We start from the raw sequence: 22166 nt of genomic DNA on the forward strand, positions 1-22166 counted from the left end.
TTTTCATTCTTCTTGAACATTTTCTTCTGAGTGTCAAGGAGTGTTCAGGTAGCGATCAAAATAGCTCCCAACAACCTAGTTAAAGAGCGAGTTACCCACTACTGGCATCTTATTTCCTGTAAAAGAAAGGAATACAGGCCTAAACTTCCCCACAAGTTTACCAGGAGTGAAGCTTGAACCGATGAGGGCTTTCCCCCATTGGATCTTAAGCCCAACACCTTAACCACTCGGGCATCCTGGTGACATTTTCACCTCATTTTTATGCAGTTAATTCAAAGCAGTTCTTCTTACACAGTGTAATTTTTGCATCATACATTTGTAGGTCCCTACACCTCAGTGCATGAACAGTGGCTGAGAAAGGCAGCCTACCAATGATCAGCTGCAGCTGACGGTTCAGCCAGTCTAATCCCAGAATACCAACAGCTACAATACAGTCAAATTTACTGAAAAGTGTGGAAAAACACATACTATTAAATCCCTTTTCTATTTTACTTAATTCCCTTTTTGGTTGAGGTTAGTGCTTAAACAACTTGTTTGCAAGCAGATATTTTCAGACACTGAAATGCTGACACTTGTTATAGAAATCTGGATGGAATTATGTTTTTTTTCAGTCACCCTCATGTTCTCAGTCATTTCTTTTAAAGTGATGGGGAAACAAGGGGTGTTGAGGACTGGGAAAAAAGAAACGGGTAATTTGACAGCGATGGCAGCTTTGTTGTGTCATAAAAGGTGTGTTTTGCTGGTCCCTGAGTGGTAAAAACGTTTTTGTAACGGCTTATTTTGCCGCATAACTTTTTCGTTTTTCTTTTGTGAGAAGCAGCAAGCAGCATTTCTGTTGCCTTGAAAGGTAATTTTTCCCTTTATTTTCTTCGCTGGCAGAGTAATTGATTTGTGGAAAGAAGCTGGGCGGCATTTTTGAAGACAGACCACCGTCAAGCATGCACACAAAAGCCAAGACGCTCTCTGGCATTACTAGTTATTATGAATAAATGATTAATCTCCAGTTGAGGCCAGCGCTGTGACAATTGTATTCTAGCAGATATCTGCACCAGTCATGTTCAATATGAGACCAAAGCAATGTTGATACATAACCATGAATAATGCCATCCGTGTAGTCTGATGCAGCCCTGTTATGACATTCACTATCCACAATGCTTAATCCCTTTAGACAGGTAGCTGAATATAAATATGTAGAATCTGTACACAAGGGATGGAAGTGCTGGCACTGGAAGAGTTCATGTTCCCGTTTGTATTCTGAACAGTACAGCCTAGTCACTCTGAGCTGAGTTAGGTTGTGTTTCACATTCTGTGAAAGAAAAAGAACCAAAAAGCCTGAAAACAACATTTTCTTTCTTTTATCTGAATCTTTGTCAGGATAAGCTCTTCTGCATCCTCACTGGCCTTGTTTTTGCAGTGCATGTGCTTAATTGCCCTCATTGCTATGGCTCGCAGAAAGGTCACTGCTCCCGTTCCTTGTTATGCGTCCCTAGTTTTAACAATATTTCATTTCAAAAGCTTTCCTCATAAGAGGCTAAACAAACCTGTTTAATCATCAGGAGTGGGGTTTGAACCCACAAGGGCTTTTACCCACTGAAGCTCAAGTACAAAGTATTAACCACTTGGCCATGTTTGCACATTTCCCTTGATTGTTGAGTCCTTGTCTTTTTTTTTTTTCATGGTTTTTGGTGCTTTGGGGGGGTTTTGCATGCGGTTTTCTACGCAATGTGACAAATAAGTACCATGTATGTCTGCAGCTGGAGCTGTGCATAGATGAGCCAGACCCCGATTAACCAAATATTGACCCAACTGCAGCTGCTCTATACTGTTATTTGGATGTGATACACAGAATCCAAACACAATTTAAGACATTTATCATTAATCAGATCCTTTAATGAAGAACTTATGTTACCAAGTACATAATTTATTGTCTTTAAATCATTGCAGATGCTTTCCATCATATTGATACTTTTGTTGTGTGTGCTAGATCAACTGTGCACATGATTTTATACATGCTGATGACCATCTACCTGAAGAAGAATATGGTCATGTGATCCACAGTCAAGAAAAAATGCTATAATGCATTTGTGAACAAGTAATTATGGTACATAACTTTGCATTTTAGATTCACATTTTCTGTATACATTAATTGCCATATGATGCAAAAAGTACAGTACTGTCATCTGTTAGAACTCAGATTCAGTTTGAATCTCAGGAGATTTACAGATGAGAGGCACAGAAGGGGAGCAGAACCAATCATTTGCTGTTTTAGTGTCACGCCAAATAGCAGCACAATTAATGAGACATTTACAGCAATTATAAACCTGCCGCCAAAGCCCAGAGGGAAACATACAGATTCACACACCACACAGTCAGTGACTGCATGTAAACATGAACATACACACAAATATGGAACCAACGGCACATCCAGATGAGGTGAAACTGCTTGAGTGATTTTAATTGAATCCTGCTCTGCTACTGCGTTGTTATTCAACAGAATACAGTTCCACAGATCTGACTTCTCACTGGAACAAACCTTGAAAAAATTGTTTTCCAGTCGAGACAGAAACAACAACAAAAAAAGCACACAACATATGCTCCCTCACTTTAATCCTGCTGATTGAATTTTGGGCTCATGGGATATATTGTGCCATAAAGTCAGGTGGAAAATGGACTCACTGACACCACTTCAATATGGTGGCCATATTTCAGAGGAGGTCATTACTGTATATGTGCAGCTGTGAGTCGAGTGCATTTGTGTGTTTTAGTGTTGTGCAAGCAGTGAAAAGTATTATTAGCCAAAGCAAACATGCCATTAACGGCTCAAATTGAGTCCGAATCCACAGGGAGCTCAACTTCAGCTCAACACCCTATGTCCTACAGTAATATACCTCCAGCCTGATTGAACTCAACAACCTACAGCCATTATTATAGAGATGGGTTTTTTCCAAATTTTCTTTAACAATATTTGTTTTAGAGACAGTTATGTAGTCCAGAATTTACTGTTTTATACAATATTTGGTGCCTCTGTTAGCCCTTTTTTCCTCTCCTCAACATATTTGTTCTTCTTTTCTTTTGTCTCCACAGAGCTCATCTCCCCCTAAACGTATAGCTTCCTCTTCATCTCCACATCCTACCTTTTCATCTTCCTTTTCCCCTTTGTCCTTTTTTACCTTTTTCCCTCCACTTGTCTCACCCTTGTTGTCTGTTTTTGCCCGAAGCATCTTTTCTCTTGTTATTGTCATTCGTTATTGCTTCTTATATTTACACCCTTCCCCCTCCTCCTCCTTTACTTTGTTCTTTCAGTGAACTTTCAGAGGCTTTTAGTGGTGCTTCTGCTTCACAGGATCGTGGCTACAAATGTTTTTTGAAGACATGAATGGGATTTTTTTTTCTGCAGGGTTGGATGCTGAGCTCAGTGTGGTTTGTTTGGCTAAATTGGCCATTCAGCTCATAATGAATTGTTAGCTGGTGGGCTGAAAGAGCCTGATGTAATGTGTACAGAAGGGCTCTACAGGAGTCTAAAGGGTAAGAGTGAATTTCACAGATAGGTGTATTTCTCCAGTGTGGCTGTTTGAAGTCAGGCCGGTCATCTACCTGTGGTTATCTGACGAAGATGCTGTATTTCCCCAGAGAAATATGGTGTTGTCTCAGTGTTATGTTTTTATGATGTATGTGTGGTGCACTTGTGTATGTGAACTGTGGCTATGTGTTCATTCAAAGCAGAGTGGGTTTGGACTTTTTCATAAGAAAGAAGCCATGTCCTCCATTTCCCCGTTCTTCTTAGTTTATAAAAGGCATAAAGAACATGCACACTCACACCAAAGTGATCCCAATCAATGTGTAGTGAGCTACCAGATCTGCGTGGTAGGGTATTTTTCTACAGATACACATTCCCCTGTCAGTATTTTCTTTGTTTCTTCAAAAAATAATTGAGCTGCAACCTTTGGGCAGAGTGTGTTTAGACTTTAGAAATAGCTTGTGGATGTGTAGGCTAAAAACAACAATCAGTTCAAATGGTCATCTCACACAGACACAGACATACACTCTGCTGCAGAATGGACTTTAACGTCAAAACTGACAAAATAGCAGCTTCAAATTGGGTGTTTGAAGTTGTGTAAGAGTATATTTGTGGTTTATAAACATAACCACTGAAATAATTGGTAAATAGTATCATATTATTCTGATTTATTGCTTTGTTCTAGGAGAGATCACAGTCTATCACCAGTATTTTCATGATGCTGCATTCAATGGCAACAGGAAATTCAGGATTTCCTATCTCTGACAAAGAAAACCTCTGAAATGATACAACTGTACTACACAAACAGACAGTTTGAGTAGTATGAATACCCCACCAAGCACATCCGTTACCACTAGAAGTCTAAAAACAGTGCAAATACAAAATAAGTCAGCAGTAGGCTTATAAACAAGGTTATTGCCATGAATTCATTGTAAATGCTTAACTGGCTCATTTTAGGAAAAAGCAGTATCGAGATAAATGGAGGTTACAAATTACACTGAAGCAGACAGGCTGCTGAGGCAAGACTTTTATCTAAAGAGGAGACTGAGGGGTGTGTTCAGTCGCCCGTTTCCTCCTGATCATTGCACTGGCTTTGGTTAACACCGTCCGACTATTGTTGAACGTATCCATTCTCTGATATAAACTCTGCAATGATAAAGTGAAAATGTGCTTCTTTCCAAAAAGATGTAAAGGGAGGTAAAGACAGGATCAACTAAGAATGATTTTGTTTACAAAATATTATATTTATTTAATCTCAGTTTGCCCAAAGGTGGAAAAAAGAAGAATTGGCTGTAATGTAACATAGCCGGATAATACGTTTCCTTTTCTCAAATAAGAAAAGTATTTGAATGTGTTTAGCCACAGGGCAGATGAATATTTATCACACTTTTTATCTGTTAATAGTTTATTTTTCTCTTCATTATCTGTTACCAACTACCACTTAAACCAGGTGAAAAACAGATTAAAGGCTTTGGTTCTACATCCATCAATAAGATGTCTTCTCCGAGTTGAAAACTGTGTTTTGCTCGTAGTCGAGGTGACCAAAGGCTTGTTTCATACCCATATTTACAGTATAATTTGACAAGTTATAGCCGTCATGGCTGTTTGTTGAATGTGAATGTTTTTTATTTAGAAATATTCTGAGTCTGAAATTTCCTCTTCAGTAACTCATACCAAACTTTCCAGCTTCATTCACATTCTGACACATTTCTGAGGTGTTTTTTTATTCATATATCATCCACAGACTGTATATAACATTTTATTGCTTAGAACATTTGCATCAGCAGTCTACTTTATTGTCAATCTGACAAGAGTTAAATAACTGAAGCACAAAAATCTGCAGCAGTGCTGTTGTACCAGTCAGCAGGACATATTTCAGGAAAACCAAAAATACATTTTTGGCAGTTCCTAGAATAGAGTAGAATTGTTAATGCACGCATACATTGTGTACTTCATCTACTGTTGACTGAGCTGGCATATAGAGCCAAGCCATGACTGACCTCAACAAGGTATTTTCTTTCCTAATAATAACCAGACATTTTATTTTTCTAAACTTAACCAAGGGGCTTTGGTGCATCTGTGAATCATCAAGTTTAACAAAGAGGGAAAAAATGGCGACATAAGGTAGAACATGAATCTGTAAGCCGGAAGTGAATCTGATAGATGCACCTTCAAATAAGGCCAAATTCTTTTGTTTAAAACAATGATGTTCAGTCGTTTGTGTTCCAAAAGTAGAAAAAGTCATGCTGATATTTGGAACGTCGACATCATACATATTTGTCATTTACAGAAACGCAAAATGGCGACTGGGTTACATTTTAGGAACTTTTTTTCTTAACTACTTTGATTTGACCAGGCTGGTCTTTAGAAATGGAGCTCCAGCTGTTTGTTGTCAATTAATTGCATTTTATTTGATTTAAAAACTTATAACTTGTTCTTTTGTATTGAATAGATACAAAATAGTTTCCATAACAATAAAAGTTTAAAAAAAGGAGGAAGCACGAGGTCGTTTAGTCTTTCAGAGAATTATTTTTCCACTTCATAAGCCTCCCACAAATGGAAAAAAGGCCTTCTCCAAATATCAAAAATATTTGTGTACATGTATTCTAACCCTCCTACACACATTTGACCATGAAACAAATAACTGGCCTGAATAAACATTAATATGAAATGCTTTCCGTCCATTTGATGAAAAAGCTAATTTTGGAAATTATTTCAAGAGCAGACATTTCTCTGAGAGGACGGTGAGTTTGAAAACATTTTCAGTCATTCATCACTACTGAACACATCATCTTCTGTGTAAAATAACTCCAAAGAGGTCAAAGGTTTGCTCCTGACAGGCGGTCTTGTATCCACAAACTCTCCCATCTTGCTCACTTGTAGTTGGATAAGTGACTCAGCTGAAAATAAATGACTCTTCAGCTGCTGTCTGAGTCAAACAAAACAGAGCGCGTGTCTTTTGGCAGTAATAGATGAAAGATGTTTTTGGCATCCACTCCCTTTGTCCTTTTTGAGAGTTTTTTGGCAGCAAAAACCTTCAAAGTGTTGAAAGTGGCAAATTGATTCTTTTTTTTTTTCAAATCTGCTTTCTCAGTGTATAAAAAAAAAAAAGAATATATAGCTTTTATTTTTTTCATCTTTCATTTCTTGACAGCAGAAATGCATTAAAGCCCACCCACACACCATCAGGATGCTGTTTTGAAAGAAAATATTAATCTTTACGGAGTGTGTCTCTTGTCTGTCTGTCTCAGGTGTTCTCCCAGTCGCTGTGAACACGGCGGCCGCTGCAGTCAGTCCTGGACCGTCTTCCACTGCAACTGTTCTGACAGCGGCTACAGTGGAGCGACCTGCCACAGCTGTGAGTCATATCTCACTCAAACATTAGCCTATAGCCACTCAACGGCGCTGCTGCACGCTGACAGAATAAGTTCGGACCTACGCAGATAGCTGTGCTTCAGTCAGAAATGTTCAGTCTCAAGAAGTAGTGGCAGCAAAATGTACATATAGCACCTTTATAGATTTACTGTTGCATTATTATGATGGAAACAAACCGCATTTTTAGAAGTGTAAGTTAACGGAAATATGTGAATACGCATATTTCATCAAAAAGTACATTTAAGATAGTCAGCTGTTATAATATGATTTTTTATAATATTTAAAAACTGTTCTGAAACTTACATTAAGTGTTTATTTGGAAAGTATTCCTGTTTTAACCAGAACAACAGAAACCAACCAGACAAACATGCTCTGTGTTATAACTCTACAGAGAGTTTTCCTTTGGCAACAGCTTTCTGTGATTTCTGTCCAAGTCACCCCCTTTGCACCATTTGTGTCAGTCTTGAATGATTTAAAAAAGGTTAATGGAGCTAAAATGCCAAATGAATAAATAAGACTGTGGCGACAGGTTGAACTCTCACGTAGGAGATACTAGTTCTGCGCCAATTCACTTACTAGCTGTCCTCAACACAGAAAACTGGAGAGTTTCTGTTCATCTAACAGCACTGAGGAGTGTGACGAGTGACGGATCTTTTCCTGGGTTTAGGAAAAAAGAGAAACAGGTGAGCAAAGTGTGTCACGTTTATATATAGATTCGAGTTGATGGGCTGAAGAGCAGGAGGTAGGAAGACGTGTGGAGGCAGAGAAGAAAAGGAAGGGTCGATAAAAGTCTGATAAAGTTTGATTTACTGAGCCTGTGTTTTTGTTTACTGTCACGATCAGTTTCAGCAAGCTTTAGTTTATGGACTCTGCTGCTGAAGTAAAACCTCAGATTATTTCCTTGTGATCGTGACACATTGATTCAGTGCTGTTACATACACATGAAGCAGCACCCATGATCTTCGGCAGTGTGTGGTCTTCCTCCCCTTCACAGCTCCTGTGTCCCAGCATTGCTGACGCTGATCTCATTATTTTCCTCCCAGCTGTGTACGAACAGTCCTGTGAGGCCTACAAACACAACGGCAACACGTCGGGATATTTTTATATCGACGCTGACGGCAGCGGACCGATCGGGCCACAGCTGGTCCTCTGCAACATGACAGGTGACGCATACACACTCGATTTCTCCTTCTCATCACTCAGTGATTTCCATGATTACAATTTACATAATTGCAAAAGATAATGCTCCTCTCATCACACTCTGATCCACTTTATCTTCAACACCCCTTTAAGGAAGGCTGTCTCTGCCTTGGTGCATTATCCTGTCTATATCATTATGATGTTGAACTTTGTTTGGATTTTGTTTGCATTGTAATATACATCATTGTGTCAACCTGTGCCCACAACTTACTGTATTAGATCAGAGTAACAGAGTGAATAGCACTAATTCTTGGGCTGTTTTTTAATCTATTTGCCCCTTCTTTTTCTCATCCTCCCTTTCGTCACATCATTGCCCGTAATGTAAAGCCATTTTTAAAAGTATTTAGTATAACTGTAAAGTGTCATATTCCAGACATTATTGTGCTGCTCTAAAGAAGCTGCAACATCCTGGGTTCCACCAGAATCTGAACCAGAGCACATGAGCATTAGAGAGGTTGGACTGACCTCTCATTTAATGTCTCTTTTGAAATGTGGAGATTCTTAATGAATTTGGTTTGCAGAAATATTGAAATCAAAATTTGAGGAAATAACTTGCAAGCTGCTGCGTGCTCAGGCATAAAAAAATCCTAATTCTGGAAACTGGGACCCACAATCCCCCAAATTTACTGATAGAAAAATCCATATATTTGTCCATTTTGTACATATACATAATATGTGCTGAGAGATGTGAGGAAGAGTCCCCAGCTGATGAACCTGAAAATGCCTCGGGTCAGCAGTTACATCAGTACCAACTGTTTGTGAAGGAGGAAAAACAAAGAGTATGGAGGGCTCAGTTTCTTGTTTTAAAACTCATGAACACAGGAAACACAGAGTTGCCTGAAATTACATGTGAGCTGCTTGGATGAGTGTAAAAGGTGGTCAAATCTGTGAGCATGAAGCCTAAACAGGGGGTCCTGAATCACACTGAGATACGAGCCTTGCTTCCATACTTTTTCCAGTGGAAAAAGTTGATCGGGATGGCAAAGCAACAGCAAATGTTCACATTTTTCTTTTCTTGCGACATTTCTCAAGTTTGTTAAAATTTTTGTGGCAACACCTGCCAATTCGACTGCAGTCAACCTGCTACAAAACACAAACACAAAAATCAAGAGGGTGAAAGCTGAAAATAAACTGTTGGGCAGAGTTTGTGACACGTGGGATGTCTGACATGCCTCGCATTAATTGTACAACCTGATGCAGACTGAGCCATCAGGTGCGGTGTAACCTGCAGTTGTTTCTGCACATTTGAAAGACGTCTACACAAAAAACAACCTGATAACAGCGGTAAGAAATTGGATTGATCTATCAACAATGGCATATGAGTAGTTCCTTTGTTTCCCCCGTGGATTTTAGCTTAATTTAAAGTGTATCAGAGACAAACAGATTAAATACCTCAAAAATAGATAAACTGTCACACTTGTTCCTGAAAACTATAGATATGTATTTATAAGAAATAGCACTTCATGACCACAGCAAGTTCCAGATGATTATTACAGGATATCTGTTTACTGTGCTGCCTTGCAACCCCTAATGTGGAAGTGTCTTTGCCCTTTTATAATATAACCGTGTATATCTGTAAATACATCAAATCAGAACTTAGTTCATAAATAAATAACACTACATTTTATTTTTTATCTTCTAATATTCTCCAAACTTTATAATATTAACACAGTAGAAGAAGTAGAAAGTTACTCTTTGAAGTTAAATGGAGAAAACAGTATCAGCACCGTAATCAGAGCGCAGGACATGACTTTATTTTTATCTGTCTCCTCACAGAACAGAACACATGGATGGTGATCCAGCACAACAACACCGAGCTGACCAGACTTCGACCGTCTCCTGGTGTTGACCAGTACTTAGTCCACTTTGGCTACTCGTCAGAAGAAGCACAACTTCTGGCCGCTATCAGCCAGTCGGCCCATTGTGAACAGGAGCTGTCCTACCACTGCAGGAAATCCCGCCTACTCAACACTCCTGGTGAAGCTTTTGTTTCCTTTTTTTCCCAACCTGGTCCATTTATCTGGGGTGTTCACATGAAAAACCAGACAAAGTAGGAAGTGTTTACCAATTTGAACCGTGTTGATGTCCTTCGCTTTTTAACCAAAATCATCTCTTCGGTCTTTACCTTCAGTAGAAAGAGATTTACTCACAAGGGCAAAATGAATGATCATCTTCAGGGTTGTGAAATGTTCTGTCATTTCATTGCCGTTTGCACAAGCTGTAACTACTGAATCACACAGTCCAAGAATTAAGTGACGCATGTCTTTCTGTACAATAAAACCGGAGAAAACAATCTTTCCTGCTCCACCAGATAAAAATAAAAAGATTGTTATGCTCATTCCAGCAAACTTAATTAGCATCTGAGACTGCCTAATGAATTGTGCAGTTTGGTTAAACTTCACCATCTGTTAGACTTAAGTCCAAACATGTTGTTTTTCTTTTAAATGTTTTTTTGTCATGGTCTTGCTGGTCATTAATTATAATAATGAACCAAATCCTGCTTATTCAAAGTAAGCATTAACATGACTTTAATGGGGTCTGGTAACAGAAGTCGTTGCCATAGCAATGATTCATTTGGGAAGATATCGTGTTGTCTTCTCAGTTGGCTCCATGAATATCTGTTGAATCCACATGATGGTGAAGTAGATTAGATTAGTGAAGATTGTGTTTGTTGGTGTGTGTGTCTGTGTTTCAGAGGGTTCTCCATTCAGCTGGTGGCTTGGAGGTCACAGTGCCGGTCATGTCCAGACTTACTGGGGAGGAGCTCATCCGGGCAGCCAGCAGTGCGCCTGTGGCCTGCAGGGCGACTGCGTGGACCCGCAGCACTACTGCAACTGTGACGCCGACCGCATGGAGTGGTACTGACCTTGCCTTATATAAATATACACATGTATTATTTTGTTTTTAGAACTGTTGAGTGTTCAGTTACTCCATCTTTTACATGTAGAGGTTAGCATGTGGGGTTGTTTGTCTGGGGTAGGCTCCAGCCCTTCCATGACCCTGAACAGCATAAAGTGGGTAAAGTAAATGAATGGATGCTCTGCTTTGATATGTAGCGATCAAAGCATTCACTGCACATATTATAAGTACAGTAAACCATTATCACAAACTGCTGGGTAATAAAATGTTTGTTTCAGAAATTACAGAATGATCTTCTTTTATTCCTGAAAACTTCCAGTAATTCAAAGCAGAAGTAATGAGAAATGAGGAAAATCAGTTTGACTTTAGGTTAATTAAGTAGTTTTAATTTGTTTCATGTAGGTCTTAGAATAGAAGAGAAAGCTGTACATAGATTTAAAATCAGGTCAGAGTCAGTATCGCTCAGTAAGGAGATTTTTTTTTAAGGAGTCTGAGCCGTAATGATGTCATGCGATCTGATCACGCCGGCGTGATCATGGACCTCAGAGGAGGTCTGACATGATGATAGTAATTTAGTCAGATGCACCAATCAAGCACAACATTAAAACCACTGAAAGATGAAGTGAATAGCACTGTTCACGATAAGATGAAAACTCTCTGCTGGGAAATGATGGGTCACGTTCCACCTACTTAAACACTGACGTGAGCCGGGTGGCCCAGCAGTTAAGATGTTACACTTAAGAGTAAATAGATCCGTTTGAGAGGCATGAGATGTCCTCATGGGTTTGAGCCCCACTCCTAGTAGAATAAATGAGGGTAACTTGTTTAAAGCTGTAACTTTAACCTCTTTAGCACACTTAGAAACAACTAAAAGTGACTGTTGATACAACAGTTTGACAAAATGCCCTGTAACACAAATACAAAAAAAATACTCTCAGAAGCAATATTTAGATTTAAAGGTAAACCTCAAACAACAGGATACCACACATGCTTGGCCAGCACTGGTTTACTTGTAGCTTCAGCAGTTTAGAATCGAATCGGACGAATTGAACAGAGAAAAATAATTGAAATAGTTTTACCTTTTGTTCGTGTTGTAAGTTAACCTTGATGCTTCACTCCAAACTGTTTGTGCACCACCAACTTTTTATTTTTACAGACTGGAGCTGCTACTGCATATTTCAGACTCACAAAGTCCTGCGCACACTCTCCGCTTTCAGTCCTGGTTGTATTTTTATGCACAACTTTCCTCTGCGAGAAGGCATGAAGCCTTGTGGGTGGAAACAGGCAGGCTGCGTCTTATTTGGAGGAAAACAGTGTCAGGGATGGAGTTCTGATTTGAAGGATGGCTGATGTAATGTTATCTGATGTAATGTTTACATCAGCCGCTCACCTCCTGTCACAAAGGGATGTTATTTTAAAACCCAAAAAAAACAATCAATATATGTATAAAATCAATATGTTTTGCAATGTTTTTTTCTTCGCCCTTTTTTAAATTTATTGTATGCATTTCTTAATCTTTTCCATCATTTTCTTTCTACTTTTTTGTTTCTTTTCCCCTCCAGGACTGAGGACTCAGGCCTGCTCACCCATAAAGAGAGCCTACCGGTCAGGTCTCTGGTGCTTGGTGATGTTAAGAGGTCGGGGTCAGAGGCAGCCTACAGGGTGGGACCACTCCGTTGTCATGGAGACAGTGAGTTATCTTGAATCTTTCAGTTGCTTGGTTACACTTTTTTTTTTATTTTTTTAATCAAAATAGAAAAAAGAAATCCTCATCCTGCAATAGTCATCAGATATATACACACATGCAAAGTAATACATCAGAACATTGGAAATACATTGACTGCAGGGAGATCATGTGACACATCACCCCTCAGCTTGTTTCCCTTCACTGACTTCCTGTTAGTTTCAGGATCCAGTTTAGATTTTAATTGGTTGTTTTGAAAGCTCTAAATGACGTTGCTTTATCGTACTTGTCTGAGCTGCTACTCTAATATGTTCCAGTTAGAGTCCTGAGGTCATCAAACAAGTCTGTCCTTAAAGGTCAATATCAAAACCAGGAATGAGGTTTTCAGTGGCTGCTGCTAAGCTATGGAACAGTCTACCTCTTCATATCAGAGCTGCTCAGATGTCCCTGCTGAAGACCCACTTCTTTCCACTGGCTTTTAAAACACACTGAAGTTTTACAATTACAAATTTCCTAATTTTATTCAGTTTTTATTTTTATTTTTTTTTAGTGGATGTTGTTGTTTTCAGCACTTTTGGCACCTGGAGTTGTAAATATTCTGTAGAAATAGAGATGACTTTGACCTTGGAAGTAATAGATAACATCGGTCCAAACGTTGGTAGCTTAACATGAAAAACAGAAATAGTGGGAAACAAGCATTCAAGCCCTGTTCAAGGGATTTATTAGAATTATATTGATGTTTGTTCATATATCTCTTCTCTTATCACATTAAGGTAAAGAAAACTGCAATAAAACTATTTAAAAAGCAACTCAAACGAAGCAAAAACTAAGAGGACTGAGACTAAAACAAGTATATGATATAAGAAAACACTAAAAAATAATCAATAATTAGTAGCCAGTAGTCAAAAATCAGGAAAGAGTCAGATATGTTAAAAAGCTCATTGGTATGTGGGCTGCAAATATTCCGTCACCTTGCTTTAGGTGAGATAAATAACACACTGAGCGGCCAGGAAGTGCTTCAAAGGTAAGAGTACAGCCCACTCCATATTATACTGAGAGACGGTATGTTAGGGGGCAAACATGGGTGTTATTTGCTCAGTTCTCTTGGTTTTTGTAATTTAGTTTTATTTTTCTGACAAAGATAGAGCACAACAAAAATTATGGAACATTTGTTAAATCCAATTAGCTTAATGGGTTATCTCATTTGATGTGGTTGAGCTCTCAGTTTAAAGTTGACTTTTTCCTTTTGTTTTTTCAGAAAATTTCTGGAACGCAGCATTTTTCGACAGGGAGACATCATACCTTCACTTTCCCACGTTCCACGGAGAGCTGAGCGCAGACATCTCCTTCCTATTTAAAACCACAGCCTCTTCTGGTGTGTTCCTGGAAAACCTGGGCATCAAAGACTTCATCCGGATTGAACTGAGCTGTGAGTAGGAGCTAGAATATGAAAAAAAATCTAAAATAACAAATGTGACACAGTTTAAACCTGTTCTATATTTATATTTTCTTTCATGTTACTACTTTTGTCATGGATCTAAATTGTATTACATGCTGCGTCTTACAACTTGTTTTATTTACTTGTGTTGGGATTAAAGTGTTTTTAATTAGCCTTACAGAAGAAGAAAACCTCTTCCTCGTTATACCTCTTTTACATGTTTTTTTCTCCAATGCATCTTGTGTGTTTCCAACATTTTACTTTACTTTAAACTGCATTGTGTGTTGCTTTCTGAATGTCACCCCCCCCCACACACACACAACAAAGCTAATTGCATTGTAGTCATACACCTCCACCAATAATGTATGATGCGCAGCATTTTAAGCACCACACTGTACAAAATTCTTAACATGATTAAAACCATAAAATGGAATTCCTAATTACTGCAGGTAGTTTTGTGCCCTCGTTTTTTAACTTGACACTCATTTAACTCTCTTGGGCATTTATACGCCTGGCCCCCCATTAATTTCTCTCTTGTATAACGCACACATTTACAGGCGCAACAGCAGGACATTTATATTATGACAGTAATCACCAGCAGGGTGTTATTTGGCTTATGGGTTTCCATGGAATTGCAGCTGGGAGTTAGATGTGGGTTTTCAGCCTTCCATAGATTGTGTAAATTACACAATAGCTGTATTACCCAACAAGGTGCCCTTTAGCCTGCATGGTTATGGCAGTATTTCAGCATTTCATGATGCACACATTTACAGTATGGGCGGAAATGGCGTTTCTTATTTAGATGCTTGAATGGAGGCGTCAGTTATCAGTGATCTATGGTTGTATTTTGAAGCTTTTTTATTTTACCCTCACTTTACTTCTTTAGTTTGTTTTTGTTTTGCATTTAGGAATAAAGTTGTGGGATTCAAGGGAGATGCACAGATTCCAGTACAGGGACGTAAACCCATAACTCCCTCCTCTGGGAAATCACTGTCAGCATGTTTTTTTTTTTCCAGCTCTGAATACTGCTGCTCTGTTTTCCATCAGCCTTATATTGCTCTATAACATTGTAGCTGTTGCAGAGAACAAATTTCTAAATTAAGTTATCGCAGGATGCTGGGTTATTTTTTCATCTTGTTCTGTGCTCCCTTAGCAATACATCCCCACCTTCCACCGGCAAAACATGAAGGATGGCGGTTTGCTTCATCGGCGCTCTCTTAAATCTTTTCCCGCTGGTGGAGAAAACAAATAGAGCGGAGCAGACAGCCTGAAAGTTAATACAGACATTCAGCACTGAGAAGCTGTCCATGGTGCTGAAACAGGGCTGCAGCAGCTCTGGAACTGGCCCTGGTGCTGAATTATGATGCAGGAGGAAAACTTTGCTGAAGGCAGCAGTGGAGGTCTTCTATTTTTATTTCCAATAATAACTCAAAATATTACCACCTCCAGTCATCCAAGTAACAGCGAAAGGTTCTGTATTGGTTAAGGTACTTTTATTGTGTGGTTGACCCTTAAAGGGTTTCAGATGAAAAACATATGAAGTTTGACTTAATGTGGTTCATCTGATCCATTTTCAAAGGAACATCAGTTGCTGTCCTCAGTGTAAGATCGATCTAATTTGTCACTCATTCAGGTGCTAGTCATGTGATTATGTTTAGTCTGTTTTATAGTGGCGTAGTTTACCTGAATGCAATGGCACATAAAAATGAGCTTAGCTCAATTTCTATTGACTACCTCACATCATTAAAGTAACACAAACCAAATCAGTACAGTAATTTTCTATGTCTCAGACTAATTTCTCGCATCCAATTTAGTAGATGCACCCTTGGTAGAATAAACAAACTTCAGTCTTAAGGTCTTTTAGGTTGTGTTAGGTTGTCATATAACAATCCTCCAAAACCATTTCTGATCTGAGATGTTGTAAAGTTAAGTCAGTTAAGCTTGTATTACTTTAAACAGGTAGCTTAAAACTTTCCTTGGCCCAATCCAGTCTCAACCCTAAATATCAAAGCCTAAACTCTTAGTAAACTGACATCACAAATGTAGTGTTTCAGGCTGTGGGTTCAGAATGATATGAGGAAGGAAGGAAAGAAAGTACACATGTTGCATTGTGGAAAAAAGCCAAAAAAAGAAGGAAGAAAGTCATACCATGAAAAACACAGTAATGCACCTTAGGGTTGCTCGTAAATCAGCAAGAAAGAACATTTTAGCAATCTTGAAAGAATGAGATTGCTTTACCTTTCTCATGTAATCACTACGCAGCCCCATTTAGCTGTTTTTCTGTTTGTTTGGTTAGCTGTGAGAACTGTTCCCAGTCTGCTTAGTTAGAGACAATGTTGGCTTTAGTATTTGTTGTGTTGTTGCGAGAGAGTAATTAAATTTCATTCCAGAGAGCCTTGCATCTCCCTGTCTGCCCACTTTGTCTCCATACACTTGAAGTGTTGAAGCCACCAGCTTGTTAAAGCTCCAGTCTCTATTCCCAATCATGGTATTGGCAGACTTTAGACTAGCTGTGGGAGCTTTATGGAAACATAAGTGAGGATTTATTCCAGCTGTACTTGGCATGGAACACCTGTCTTCTCAAACAAAATCACCGGGAGGTTTAACGGAGTTGTCCAACTCTCATTAATTGAGATGCAGTGAGTGTGGGCTGTTTGTATGAATTAAATGCTTATTTATTTCAACTGTCAACTGCATATGAAATGAGTGAATGCTTAAATTTAAAATTTTATGAAGGGTTGATTTTTCAGTGCTTATAAAATAAGGGGGGGGGGACTAAATGTTTGACTTTATTTTCAGAATCATAGCTTTGATTTGTGCTTCAAGATCTCACATTAAGATGTCTGATGCAGCACTACATTGTAGCTCTTCTACCATCCCCCACCTTTACCTATAATCTATATTATTCCACCTTTCTTTTATCAAGCCTCCACTCAGGTGGTTTTCTCCTTCGATGTTGGTAACGGCCCACTTGATGTTCGCGTGGAGTCAAACGTCCCGCTGAATGACAACCGATGGCATCGGGTTCGAGCTGAGCGGAACATCAAGGAGGCGTCCCTTCGACTGGATGATCTGCCTGTTGCTACCCAGGAAGCTCCTGCTGATGGACACTTCCACCTGCAGCTCAACAGCCAGCTGTTCATAGGTATGAAGCAAGGTTTTTTCCAAACATTTGGAATGACATGAATTTGTGCATTGATTACTCCTAAAATATGGTCTAACCTTTAAATAAATCACAAGAATCCACAACCGCAAGCTGGTTATACTGATCACATACTGTTATGTTCGGAACTTACAGCAGAAACAACCGTCGTCACATATTTCCTGGAGCCGTTTTGTAGCTGAGATTTATATCCACAATGCAGAACTCAAAATCATCTCCTCCAACTAATCTGTTTCAGTGCATCAGTACCAGCCTTCCTCAGATCATGACACAATAATTGTACCTCAGGTCAAAGCTTGACTTGGTCAAAGCACGTTTTCTTCTTTATCAATCATGCTGATGTTCATTAACTAGTGTGTTTTGTATCATTACCTTTATCCTTCATGGCATGGCTTGCTGCCCAGAGGTTCTCATAGAATTTATTTTTCTAAGCAAGCCCAAACCCTGATGCCTTCTTCATCAGGCTTTAAAGTTGGCTTCTAATGTCTTTCATCTAAAGGCTTTCATTTGAATTTACTCAAAGAGAGTTGACGTTGTCTGCAACCACACTTTGAGTAGCTTGTTGTAAGTTGTCTTTTATGCATTTCTTTCTTTCACGAAAGCTCTGTAAATCAAACAGAAATCATGGCAGTCTCAGCGTGAGAGACAAAGGGCTGCAGCTGCAGAAAGTATTTAAACGTATGAGCTGGGAAACACAGTACAGTGTGCTGCTGAGTTGAGACAGTAACTGAAGGTCATGAAAAACTTTTATAAGAAACTTACAAATATTTCCCATGTTTTGAGCTAAGACGATGCATGTTTTGATGCTTTTGTGTTCATAATTTAGTCAAATCGGGCTTTTCAAGTATTGTGACTCAGACAAAAATCAAATGACAGTTTGTGTTCCATGATAAGACATTTTAAATTTGTGTACAGCAGCAAATAATCTCTTGTTATGTGAGGATGTAGAGGTGTTTTGCTGTTCTTATCAGTGTAAAGCCTCTTTCCTTTGTATTTTTTTGGTCTCAATCAGAGCAAGCAAAGCTGTGGCTTTTCCTCCACAGGATAACTCACTTTTATCTTATCATCAGTTAAAAAGACTCCCACAAAGAGAGATATGATCCAAGTGCACTTTGGTCAATTGCTACCAATAAATCAGGATCTATGTGCTATTTATTGATCTCAGTTTGTTTTTGACCTAACATGGTGCTCTGTGGCAATACCCAAGAAAAAAGGTAAATATCACTATATCTACATCAACAGTTTCTCGACTAAACATGCTGTTCATTTGCAGATTTGTACAAATCTGATGCTCATTTAATGCTTGTTAACAGATTCCTGCTGTCCTGACTTGTTATTGCCACCTGAAGCTTATTAGAAAACCTGAAAACTTGAATTATACATGAATCAGATGTACGCATCGCTAAGAAGCAAAACAGATGCCCCATCTTAAAAACAGAGCTCCATGGTGCTCAAAAACTTCACTTAGAAACTTTTATTTTAAAAAGCTACATAAAGAGAATAAATTGGAATAATGAATACTCTAAGCAGAGTTAGTTTTAGATAGTTATGTCTTTAATGGTATTTATGTGGAAGAGGTCTCTCACCTACACAGGATTTAAAAGAAGAGCTTATCATTTCTATCACTTCACCAGAATTAGTATTTGATTTTACCTGACTGTAAAGAGTGGAGACAAAGTATTTCTGTTTCATCTTTGGACAAGAGATTAAATAACAGTATTACCATAATTTCTGCTGATTCTGTTCAGCTTGTATGGCCATTGAGTTTTTCAGATCGGATTTTTACAGCTGACCTGACATAAAGCCTTGCAAAAGGGTTGAAATACAGTACAATATCTGCTGGTTCAGAGCTGCTTATGCTGGTAATGCGTGTTAATTGTGTGGAGTAGAAACCTCTCCATCCCCAAACTGGCAGTATAAAATTCAATACTTAAGACAGAATAGGAATGCATTTAGAATTTATTCTTTTTAGAAGTTATTTGTAATTTATTTTTAAATCTTAGGCTGTTGAGAATCTTTAAGCATAAACTTTGTAAATGCTGTAGTTTATCTCCACGTCATCTGTTAAGTTCTTCAGTCCAAATTCTTACCCCTGAGTTTGTTGGTGGATCTGCAGGGGAAAAAAATAATGAAAATCCATAATTTATCATCAGGTTTTATCAATCTGTAAATATTATGCATGTCGCTTCATATCAGAAAACACATAACAGAAGGGAAACAAAACACTAAACAGTGAGATTGGATGAGGCAGCAGCAGGGAAATCGTGGTGAATATTGATTTGTTCAGAGTGTTAAATCTATAATCCACTCAGGATAGCCAGGAGATTGTTACCAAATAACATGTGTTTATCTGTCAATTATCAGCGCAGTATACTGGGATAAGTCTGCTGGTTGTGTGTGTCTAAAAGAAAATGTGTTTTTAAAGAGATTTCACTGGCTGGTCTTTACTTAACGTGCCGTTATGAAGAATTTCCACCCTTCCTGTCCTGCCTGAGATTAGCAACATGATCGGTTGTATTTTCTAGAATTTTTTTGATGCCATATTCCTTTAAATAAACATTCATATCAGCTCAGCACTTTTGCAATCATAAGCCACACCATTTCTGTACATGTTAAATGGTAACGTACATCTTATTCATGAACCATAGTCCTGCCTTAAAATTCCCCATCGTAACGACAATATCCTGCATTTATATTGCTAATTTCAAGGTACCCAAAGAATGCTTAAATTCATAGGCCAAAATGTTTCCTTTTGTGTAGATTTCTAATTATTGTGTGCCTTTTTTGAATAAATAAACCATTTCGCTACGTACAACTCACAGATTAGTTAGGATTCACAGTTACCTTCTTTAAATTTATTTACCTCACTTGCACAAACATTGTAGCCTTAATTATTCATTGTCCTGATTAATAAGGCAACAAATAGCATTGTTTTGATCATTAACTCATGACAGCTTTGGTTAAATCATAATCCAGCACAGAGGAGCTTTCTCGGTTTCTTTACTGCCATTAGTCGGTGCAAAATTTCCCCACACAGCAGTTTGGGATGAAAGATTTTTGCTTTCGTTGCATGTTACTTGTTGTATTGCCTGGTTTGGATAGATAAGCCGTTGGTTATTTGTGCTGCACTGGCATCAGTTTGAGTATATCAAAAGACACAGTACTAGTAGTTTTCTGTTCTTTTGTAGAATAACTGGTAGAATCAGTTCAGTTTGGTTTCCTGAAACACTCATTGTTATCCCAAATCATCCATCTCTGTTCATCTAATCATACCGGCTTATCCAGATATATCTTGTGTTTTTTTCCTGCCTGCAGCAAATGCTGCATTTGTGGAGTTACTGAAGCAATAAGCCAGTTTGCAACACATTCGTTCAAAATATGTTTTTTAATTAAATGTCAGACATTTGCTTATATTAAGCTTGTACTTTTGGAGAGTTTGCTGCCTTTCTGTGTTGCATGTAATTGTTGAACAACTTCTGGGTTTTTACAGCAAGTCTGACTAAACAAGAAATCTAAAAGTTTTCACCAACAAACAATCTGTTAATTGAAGTAAAATGTATCCAGAAGTCTGCGGCCGTAGTTTTTATTGTTCACACATTCACACACAACACCGGTGACAATCAACTGAATGTGTTCAACCCAGCCCAAACTATGCTGGCCACAGAATTAACCTTCTTGCAGCCGTTTACTTGCTCATTCTGTGTTTTTCACGCCGGTGTAGTGGCACAGCATGAGTGAGGAAGGCAGCCTCTCCTATGCTGTGTCTCTCCTTCAGCTGAGCACCTGCATTTAAATTCTGCCATCCGATACTTTCTTAGTTTCTCTTGAGTTGACGTCGGTTTCACAAACTCGTTTGAAAACAGACGAAAGTTTAACCGAACAAACACACAGACTTTGGTGTCTGTACAGCCCTACAGCTTGAATACAGCTAGTGTACAGAAAGAAGGACAAACACTTTCACTATAAATCTTTTGAATATCTGCCAGCTAGCTCTGTGTGTTATAATCTATAATGTGACGATTGAATTACTCATTTTGTGATGCTGGATCTCTCAACTCAAGACTTTTCTTCCTCGTGCTAACTTTTAGTTTTCACTCTTTCTGCACCTCCAGGTCGAGGTTCTTTGCATTTGAAGCCACATACAGGGCCTTTGATGGCTTCTTTGATCTCTGTTTCACTAATTGTTTTTCCAGTCACTCCCCTGTTCTCATTCTTCAGTTACAGAGCTTCTCTCTCACGCTATGATCTCATGTAGACAGACTGGGATAGTCCTGTTAGAACTGAGGTTCTGCATGAAATTGAAATTCTCACCGATACTGAAGGCCTCACTGATGCTCCTTTGGTCAGTGGAGTAGCTGCTTTTGGCTTTTTTGATCTTCACTTTGATCTTACCTCCGCAAACACTTCATTATGCTTTTTCTAAATGATCTTAACAGTCCCAGAGGGGACTGCTTCAGGCACAGACTGCAATTGATGTTGAGATGTTGTGCTTGTTTGAACTGAAGCTGTATTTCTGCAGATATTGTTGAAATGTTCACTGAGCAGGTGTAGCTTTCAGTTATGTAGTGTTCAGATTCTGAAGGTCACACTTCTCACACCAAAAACAACCTAAGAACCAGCAGAACAAGTTGTGTTTTCAAGCAAGAAATCATTTCCAGAAGCCTGCAAAAATACTACAAGACAGCAATTTCAGCCCTTCTTACGGAATTATTTTAAGTCTTTATTTTCCCAGTTGGTTCTCAAGCATTTCAACAAGACAGATAATAATAAAATAAAGATCGCATGTCGTCAATTATTGTAGTTTTTGGCCCCCATAGACCTGTCACACACCTGTCCACAGCCTGATAATCAAAGCAATGGTACTAATAGCTGTTAGCATAATTACTTTACTCCCAGCAAATTACAGTTATTGTAAAATGGACAATGGGAC

At 38.6% G+C, this 22166-nt stretch overlaps 1 protein-coding gene across 1 annotated transcript in view; it reads left to right on the plus strand.

Moving 5' to 3' along the window:
- Positions 1–22166, plus strand: part of LOC140269146 (contactin-associated protein-like 4) — a 100166-nt gene that overhangs the window by 58886 nt on the left and 19114 nt on the right. Inside the window, exons 12-18 of the mRNA XM_072364171.1 lie at positions 6769–6875; positions 7936–8055; positions 9869–10069; positions 10788–10950; positions 12514–12641; positions 13894–14064; positions 17000–17218. Of these exons, the coding sequence (XP_072220272.1) occupies positions 6769–6875; positions 7936–8055; positions 9869–10069; positions 10788–10950; positions 12514–12641; positions 13894–14064; positions 17000–17218 (1109 nt within the window). The remainder of the gene's footprint in view (positions 1–6768; positions 6876–7935; positions 8056–9868; positions 10070–10787; positions 10951–12513; positions 12642–13893; positions 14065–16999; positions 17219–22166) is intronic.

Source organism: Leuresthes tenuis, unplaced genomic scaffold (assembly GCF_036924035.1).
Source record: "Leuresthes tenuis unplaced genomic scaffold, fLeuTen1.0.hap1 SCAF_14, whole genome shotgun sequence".
NCBI classification, from domain to species: domain Eukaryota; kingdom Metazoa; phylum Chordata; class Actinopteri; order Atheriniformes; family Atherinopsidae; genus Leuresthes; species Leuresthes tenuis.